The 10000-nt window shown below is 40.9% G+C and overlaps 1 protein-coding gene across 2 annotated transcripts in view; it reads right to left on the reverse strand.

Moving 5' to 3' along the window:
• rab27a (RAB27A, member RAS oncogene family) overlaps positions 1-10000 on the reverse strand; it is a 16183-nt gene that overhangs the window by 4979 nt on the left and 1204 nt on the right. The window contains exons 1-2 of one of the 2 annotated variants that reach the window (XM_043216700.1): positions 1949-2114; positions 1-51 (exon numbers count right to left, since the gene is read on the reverse strand). The exon at positions 1-51 is cut by the window's left edge and continues 35 nt beyond it. In XM_043216700.1, coding sequence (XP_043072635.1) covers positions 1-51; positions 1949-2101 — 204 coding nt within the window. In that variant the 5' untranslated portion in view covers positions 2102-2114. Of the gene's footprint in view, positions 52-1948; positions 2116-10000 lie in introns of those variants that run through there. The other variant, XM_043216699.1, reaches the window with a different exon arrangement.

A 10000-nucleotide genomic window follows, 5' to 3' on the forward strand; every position in this document is an offset into this window, starting at 1 on the left:
AATCCTCTGTCCTCTCCCGACCGTGCCATCAGGGCCGCTGGACTTGTACACCTTACAGGACAGAAGCAGATATTTGTGAGACTGTCCTGCTCTTCTCTGCAGGCAGCGTGAGGTCTGCCCGGGAAAACATGCCGCCACAATGTTACATGGCGGTGGTGGTTGCCAGGGTGTTGCTATGTGGTTGCTAAGGGGTCGAGGGGGCGGATTGGTACGCGGTTCCAGGAAACCAGAATTTACTTTTAACACAATCAAACGGTCAAAGCATAACACGCACTTGATGACTGGCAGTGGGAAGCGTCTCATTAGCGATTGTGTGGCACATCAGCGTTTGTTTGACGTCTTAAGTGCTCAAGTGTTTGTTCTTAAGGAGGGATCCCTGCTCTGTAAGGCCACATGATCCTGCATTCATCTTGCGTGCACACACACACACACACACACACACACACACACACACTTTTGTAACTCTACCTGCCAGTGCAATTCTCAAAGCCAATGTTCAGTCAGTTCTTGTTGCCATGGGAACTGTTATTAGTATACAATACTCTGTGTGAGACGTTCACAAATCAAGAAATTGATCTATCTATCTGAAATTCTATCAATCTGAATAGATATCTGAAAATCTTTCTGTCTGAATATCTATATCGATCCGTCTATCTATCTACCTTAATAGACATCTGAATATCAATCCATCCATCTACCTAAACAGATATCTGAATATCTATCCATCTGTCTATCCGTCTATCTACCTGAATAGATATCTAAATATCCATCCATCTATATATGCCCCTCTCTTTCTATAGCAGTCTCTATCTCGGTCTTTCTCCATAGCAGTCTATATCTCTATATCTCTCCGTCCCTCTATATCTCTATATCTTTCCGTCCCTCTATATCTCTCCGTCCCTCTATATCTCTCCGTCCCTCTATATCTCTATGTCTCTCCGCCCCTCTATATCTCTATGTCTCTCCGCCCCTCTATGTCTCTATGTCTCTCCGCCTCCTCTCCGCCTCTCTGTGTCTCTCCGTCCTCTATATCTCTATGTCTCTCCATCCCTCTATATCTCTCCGTCCCTCTATATCTCTAAGTCTCTCCGTCCCTCTATATCTCTATATCTTTCCGTCCCTCTATATCTCTCCGTCCCTCTATGTCTCTCCGTCCCTCTATATCTCTGTCTCTCCGTCCCTCTATATCTCTGTCTCTCCGTCCCTCTATATCTCTATGTCTCTCCGTCCCTCTATATCTCTATGTCTCTCCGTCCCTCTATATCTCTATGTCTCTCCGTCCCTCTATATCTCTATGTCTCTCCGTCCCTCTATATCTCTAGGTCTCTCCGTCCCTCTATATCTCTACGTCTCTCCGTCCCTCTATATCTCTATGTCTCTCCGTCCCTCTATATCTCTATGTCTCTCCGTCCCTCTACATCTCTCTCTTTATCAATCTCCATCCATCCATCTATCTATGTCTATCATTCTATCAGAGGTATTGTAAGATGTGTATTATGGCAATAATGTCTCTTGCCGAAGCGTGTTCCCAACAAATCAAGCAGCCTCAGGCATCAAACTGCATTCAGGAAGAGCATAATTACTCCGTGCGTGTCTGTTTGCCTTCACAGAGACGCGGCGTTCTGCGTGTTTTTCCTGCATCTAGTATTCATGACCATGTTCAGACGAAACGTTCATGTACCTCCCTGCATCCGAGGCGGCGATCTACACGTGAACGACCGCTCTCGGCCTCTGGGCAAGTTTCCACACGCAGTTACAAACCAAGCCATGGGATTTTACAGTCCGGTAAACCCCGAGCGGCACTCGACAACAATAAAGCTCCATTACAAATCAAGCAGGAAACATCTGAACCGAGGCGACTGTGAGAACGGCACTCTTGCGTAGCGCTGTAAATACGGCAGAGTCACTCGTTAATAAACGACGGCAACTCTCTCTTCAAAACACTCACCACTCTTTTTTCTCTGAAGTCTATCCCCACTGTGGTGATGAATTTGGAGTTGAACTTGCCGTCTGTGTACTGATATAAGAAGCTGGTCTTTCCCACCCCGGAGTCCCCGAGAGCCAGGAACTTGATGAGGTAATCATAGTCCCCATCAGACATACTGAGAGCTGAACCTGTGACGGACAAAACAAAACAGTTTCAGTGAGACAGCGTTAGATCGGACGTCTTCTCTGATTTCTACAGAAGCTCGTTTCCACCGGTGGCAGCGGGGATGACTTTTCATGAAATTCTGAGGAGAAAAAAATATGCAATTCCAAAATATAAATTCAGACTTGTTTTTCCTTGTAATTTCACATCTCACATCTGTCGCAATTTCCTTCCCCCCCGTTTATTTCTCGCAAATCTGATGTTGTTTTTGGCCGTGCAACAAGGCTTTGCGCTTTTCTTTTTCCATCTCACGGTTCCTTTTTACAGTACCTTTTTATTTTTTGGCATAAAAAAAAATAAATAATAATAATAATAATTGTGCGATATACAGTATATTTGAAATTGAGAGGGAATAAACAGAACGGCATGAAATAAAAACAAATCTCCGAATGGTTACAAAATATCACTTTTTACTGATCTGTTATTTAATAACTTCCTGTGACTGAAGCCAATGTATGCGCTTTTCATTTTAAATTTTAAAATTGCAGTAATTCGGGTGCGTTTTGGTTTTTAAATCGCAGACAAGTTTCTTTGTTGCACTGCCTGATCTTAAAACATATCATTGCCCTTGCTAGTCACTTTGCTAATCATGTTAGAAACATGCTAGCAACATGCTAGTCACTTGCTAATCATGCTGGAAACATGCTAGTCATGCTAGCGACATGCTAGTCATGCTAGCAACATGCTAGTCATGCTAGCAACATGCTAGTCATGCTAGCAACATGCTAGTCATGCTAGCAACATGCTATTAACATGCTGATCATGCTAGTCACTTGATAAGCATGATGGAGACAGAGACATCGACCAAACCAGACATCAGACATGTTAGTGATGCTAACAGTGACTAGCTACATGCTCCTTCATGATGAGAACTCTATAAAACTCAATAGTAAGCAGCAACCGAGCGCGAGTTTTGCCACGGCAAGCACCACTCACATTTTCTTCAGGAAATGTACTTTCTAGTTGCCATTGTATTGTCTTAGATAAGCTATTAATGCTTAATTTTAGTGATTATCGTTTATTTGATTACAAAGATTGAAACCAAATGCCTTTAACTGAAAACGGAGCGTTTAATCTTGTGGTTATACATTACTGACGCTCTATTCAATATACAACATGCATTTTAATATAATATATAAAAAAGGCACAAAATATTTAAATGTCCTAATTGAACCATGGCCTGCTCTCGGCGTAAGCTAAGCTCCGTCTATGAAACCAGGCCATTAAGTTTTTAGCTTATTTTAGTACTTCAGCATTAAAAATGCTGTCTTGGCAAGTTTTTGCCGTTATATTTCATTTATTTGAGGTTTGAGTTAACGATGATAACCCTGACACGAGCATTTGTGAACTCTTAAAGCAAAACGCCAAGATTTTCAGGTTGACATCAAGCTTTCCTTCACGAATGAGCTTCTTCGGCTCGGCAGGATAATTAACAAGGCTCTTTTCAATCCGCCCTTTTTTAAGCACTTCGTTTAAAATGAAGAAAGGCAGGCTTCTGCGTCGATGCAACACCGCTGATTCAGTAACAGGAAACAAAAAGAAGAATTTAAGGCTACAGCTGAAGTGTTGCGTTTATTCCACAACAGTACACATGCTTCTGAAACCTCTTTTTTTGTCACTGATCACGGGAGGCCATAAATCCCGAAGACTAAACGAGGAGCTTTTCATTCTTGAATGCATTGACACAATAGCTTTTATTTCCACTCGCATTTGTCAACTCAAGTTTCTTTTCACGTCACACTACAATACATTCATCAGTTAAAAATTAAGCCTTTCATAACCTATAATATTTAACTCAGAGCTTGCACTAGAGGCTTTGAAACGTTGTCACGCTCCGTTTTTAATCTGTCAGTGAAATATAGTAATGGTTTATTATTTTAAGACTTTCGGTGACAAGAGCAAATGCATGTTTCTTTCTTTTTTCTGCTCTCTTATTGTGAAGAAGTCAACGTATTATAATCTTTGCACAAGGAAGTTTTAAGCCCTGAAGATGACAGCGAGATTAGACGGCACAAGTTTCTCAATGAAGACTCTTCCTTAAAGAGATGAAGTTTTGTGCAAGTTTAACCGAAACGTTTAGCACCAGCGCTTCTGAACCTGCACTGATTCATCATGCGTTCATACACATCTTGTCTTGACACGTTCTCAGAATCAGGGAGAGGAAAGAGTCCGTCGATGACTGGGTTCTCAGACCGTATTAAAGCTGATCATATGACTGGAAAAAAAAGCACGAAAACTCAAACAAACGGCCACATTCTTTCACGCAGCACACTAAACATCATCCTGACATAAGCAGCTTAACGTCTGGGACAGACCCAAGCACCCGGATCGATCCAGACACTTTCCTGGAGATATATGTATTTCCTGGATACACACACAGACGGACAGAGACACACACACACACACAGACGGACAGAGACACACACACACACACAGACGGACAGAGACACACACAGACACACACACACACACACACACAGACGGACAGAGACACACACACACACAGACGGACAGAGACACACACACACACACACACAGACAGACAGAGACACACACACACACACACACACACAGAGACACACACACACACACAGACGGACAGAGACACACACACACACACGGACAGACACACACAGACACGGACACACACACACACACAGACAGACAGACAGAGACACACACACACACAGACAGACAGAGACACACACACACAGACAGACAGAGACACACACACACAGACAGACACACACACACACACAGACAGACAGAGACACACACACACACAGACACACACACACACAGACAGACAGAGACACACACACACAGACAGACAGAGACACACACACACACAGACAGAGACACACACACACACACACAGACAGAGACACACACACACACACAGACAGACACACACACACAGACAGACACACACACACACACACACACAGACACACACACACACAGACACACACACAGACACACACACACACACACACACACAGACACACACACACACACACACACACAGAGACACACACACACACACACACACACACACACACACACACACACACACACAGACACACACACACACACAGACAGACAGAGACACACACACACACACACAGAGACAGACAGAGACACACACACACAGACAGACAGAGACACACACACAGACACACACACACACAGACAGAGAGACACACACACACAGACAGACAGACACACACACACACACAGACAGACAGAGACACACACACACACACAGACAGACAGAGACACACACACACACACACACACACACACAGAGACACACTACTTCTTAACAGTTTGGAATCAGTAAGACTTTTAAAGAAGTCTCTTATGCTCATCAAGACTGCATTTATATGATCAAAAATACAGAAAAACTGTAATTATACAGCAAAATTGTTAGCAAAAAAAATTGTAAACAAACTTAAGTTACTAAAATATTTTAGTTGACTGACAATTTTAGGCAGCGGGGTAACAAGTTATTTCAAGTTTTAATGTTTTTTTGTTTTATATTAATACACTTTAAAACAAACTGAAGATTCATCAGCTGTCACTCCAGTCTTATGATCCTTCAGAAACCATTAATCATTCTAACACGCCGATTTATCATTAGAAATATCAGCGTTGGAGACGGCCCTGCTGACAAATCTTTTTGGGAAGCTGCGATTATCTTTTTCAGGATTCTTTGATGCGCGACTTAAGTTAAAAATGAACAGCATTTATTCAAAACATAAATATTTTCTAACAGCGCAATTTATTCCATCACTTTATTTAACACATCCTCGGTCAATAAAAGTATTGATTTCTTAGAAAAAATTAAAAAAAATAAAAATATTGCTAGAAAACCTTTTTAATGCTGTTCTTTCTAACCTTTTATTGATCAACGGATCCTGAAAATATGTATTTATTTGATGCAAAGCTGCATTTTCAGCGTCACGGCTCCAGTCTTCAGTGTCACATGATTCTTCAGAAATCATTTTGCATATATATTACTTATTTATATTTATAAAGAGCACATCACCCGAGGCTTGACAGCTCTTTTAATAACAGTTTTACTGGCTTCGCAGCTGAACTCGAGTCAACAGAGCTACAAGCATTGCAGTAAGTCTCACCACTGACTTTACTGCTTTGGTCTCAGGAACGAGATTACCCAGAATGCAGCAGTGTTTATCACAGATGAAATCAGTCACTTCATTACGGCTCGTCTTGGAGGAAACGTTCAGTGAAACTGTTTATCTAGAGGATTTGCACACTACTGCTATCTTACACTCAGCTACGCTTCTAGCCGTCGTGAATAAAGGACCACAAACTAGTTAGAAATGCATTTAACTAACAGTATCGGCATGATTTTTTTTTTTATTGTTGAGAAAGAAACATTTGTGGTCGGAAAGGATGATGCATTTAACTCATCAGAAGTTAGAGTTAAGACATCTGTAATGTTCAAGACGGTCCCCAACTTAAAAAAGTGCTGCTATTTTTCACTTTTTATTCATCTGTGAAATCAAATGCGCCACAGATTGCGGAAAAATATTTAGTTTTAGCATTGATAAAAATCAGATCGATTTGAAGGCTGAAAATTTAGCTTTGAACACAGCAATTTAAAAATTATAAAAGTACGAAATCTATTCACATAAAAAAAGGTATTTTAAATTGTAGTCATTTTACTGTATTATTATACTTATACTTTTTAAAATATGAAAAAAACCACAAAATTTTGAGCGTCCGTGTATATAAAATAATAATAATAATAATAATATTATTATTATTATTATTATTATTATTATTTATGTAATAATAACATTATTATTATTATTATTATTATATTTATATATGTAATAATAACATTATTTATTATTATAAACAATAGTTACAAACAATATACATTTAAATGTGCTGAATTTAAAATACATTTGACACAGTATTTACTTATTCCGTTAAAAATGTGTATTATTCATTAATCTTAATTTGCTGGTAGTCTGAAATGCCCACGTCTGACAACGAGATGCTGCCGTCACAAAACTAAAGCACCAACCACGATAAATGAGAAGAATAATGAGAAGCTCTATGCAGGTATATAAAAATAACAACGTCTTGCATAACCTCAAAATATTGGCCAATGCATTGGTTTATCACTGGAACACGGTTTAAGTTTTTTTGTAAATCCCCTTAATCGCGCAGTGCTTGTAAACAAGCACAGAATCACACCGAAATCTGCTCAGCTTTAAGACTCTTGGGATCACTTCAAGACGTGCGACTCCTAAACGTGGCTTTTTCCATAAGTAACGCGGTTTATTACAGCTAGAGGAAAACGAGACGCTCAGAAAGAGGCTGGAAAGGGCACCGATTCGCAAAAACAACCCCGTCTAAGCGTGAACACGATCCCAGCGTCGTCTTCGTCAGCTGACGGTCGCCCGTGAACTTCTGAGGTCCGGTCAGACGCGTCCAGACATCCAGCGAAGCGTGCTTCAGCAAATCACTGGGAACGCCTGAGCTTCGAGTTCAGCTTCCCGTCCAACCAAAACAGCCCCGATGAAGAGCGGGAGACACAGACATTCCCGGCCGAGCACCGCCCCGGGCAACACGCCAGCGCTGGAGCATTCAGGAGCGCTTCTGCATTTCACACCGACAGTCAAGCTCTGACAAGCTGATTTTTTTTTCTTTCTCTCTTCGCCCGCTTCCCTCTTCTCAAGCAGCAAGTGCGAAAGACAAAACTGCCGCGCAGAGCTAAAAAAACCCCTCATAACCCTTGACCTGATGCGAGAAACGTCTTTGGCCTCTTGGATGTTCACATTTTTATCTATAACCTTTCGGCGATGCATGAATGACGCATGCTACAAAACAAACACCGCATTTGATTTTTTTCCCCCGTCTAGCCAGAAAGGAGTGGTCTGTAGATACTAGTGTTTTGAAATCATCTCAGAAATATCATATTTACAAGCACATGATGACGCCAAAAATGTTTGGAGCTGAGAAAACCAAGCAGACGCAACTAAACTTCTTTATTATTTTAATATGTAATTATTACTTAAAATGCATTTATTAAATTTATTAAAATAACAAATTTGCATGCTATATATGACTGATCAACTGCTGAATAATAAAAAAAAAAAAAAAAAAAAAAATCTAAACTGGTCTCACGGTTATTCTTTTGCCGTCACAAAAAGGTAGTTGCGACTTTTTTTTGATCTCGAAATTCAGACTTTCAAATCGGTTCAAATCTGTAAAACTGAAACACGAACTGAAATGCATGCAAACTGGCAAATGTTTAAAATCTTTGCGAGGAGAATTGCGAGACGACTTCCGAAATTCAAGCTCGTTTCTCCCACGGGATAAAAACATATCCCACAATGCAGACTTTTCCGTGAACTCACGGCAGTTCGGATGCAAACACGCCTCGATGCGTTCTACAATTAACACTTTAACTGTAATAAAGCAATGCTTTAAATTAAATGAAATAAAAAAAGTTTGTATCGTGCTAATTGCATAGTCTACTTTTTGTGAGGATTAAAATCTAATTAGAAGGAAAAGGTCGCAATTATCCCTTTAGTGAAAACAACAAACACTAATTCTAATGTTACGATGGAGATATGCAAAATTAAATCACTGCCAAACGGCCCAGAAACGCTCTTCATTAACTGATTCTTGCCTCTGACAGCTTCTATAAAGCCTCTTTTGGGGCTTTCTGAAGGATGTGGAGCGTAAGATTTCACATCAGGATCATCTAATGACCATCAGCTGGTGCTCATGTGCTCCTGGCATCCTGTCACGTGACCCCGGATTCCCAGGCCTGCCAAGACCCTACTTAACACACACACACACACACACACACACACACACACACACACACACACACACACACACACACACACACACACACACACACACACACACACACACACACACACACACACACACACACACTAGAGCCCATGTAGATTTCATTTGCTTTCTCTAGAACAGGCTGATAAGCCCATTTAAGTGATCCGAGATTTGTGGAAAGTTCTCTTAAGACAGATTTAAGGAATTATTTAAACAATGTCCCATATGTTCCAATTCCCCCCCCAAAAAAACACGAAATCCTGCTTTGCATAAAATGAAAGCGAACACACACTCGTGCAGCGTATTCCCAGTCTCCTCGAGTCGTATTTGCACGAAAAACGCCACCGAAGTTTGCCGTTTAAAGACATCTGATGGAACTGCAGCCTCAAAAAATAAAAAAAAAACATGGCTTTTTGCTTCGCGGGGGGAAAAAAAGGAGGAAAGTGATGGGTTTGGAATGAGGTGAAGGTGAGAAAGCGGCGGCTAACATTCATTCTGGGAGGGTCTCAAACTTTTTACGAAGGGTGTCAAATTCAGAACGCCATTGTGATCGTGGTAAAAATCGATTCAAAGAGCAGATAAAAGTCTGAGTCACAAGCATACGTCTTACGGTATTTCCCCAGTTAAGCGAGAAAGAATGGAAATGCGATCGTTCAGAAAGGAAAGAGATCCCAAAACCCGACATTCCTGACGAGTAACTCGATCTGGGAGTGAAGCGGTGTGTTTTTCCCAGGAGAGGCTGGTAAACTCCCAGGTAACTTCTTCCCAGTGGGGGGTAATCAGCTAGTAGAGGTATGCATTGCTTTTTCATTTAGGATGAAATATGCACGTTCCTTTAAAGTAAGTTATTTGAGTTTGTTTGTTTTGTATTGACCGGCAGCTCTCGGGTTGCCATGTTGAGCGAAATCGCAGAACATGATCTTACTAGACTACGTATAAACATGCACTTACTCATCTCACCTGCACAAAAACACATTCAGTTATCCTCAAACCAATAAAAAG

The sequence above is a fragment of the Puntigrus tetrazona genome, chromosome 18, assembly GCF_018831695.1.
Source record: "Puntigrus tetrazona isolate hp1 chromosome 18, ASM1883169v1, whole genome shotgun sequence".
Lineage (NCBI taxonomy): Eukaryota > Metazoa > Chordata > Actinopteri > Cypriniformes > Cyprinidae > Puntigrus > Puntigrus tetrazona.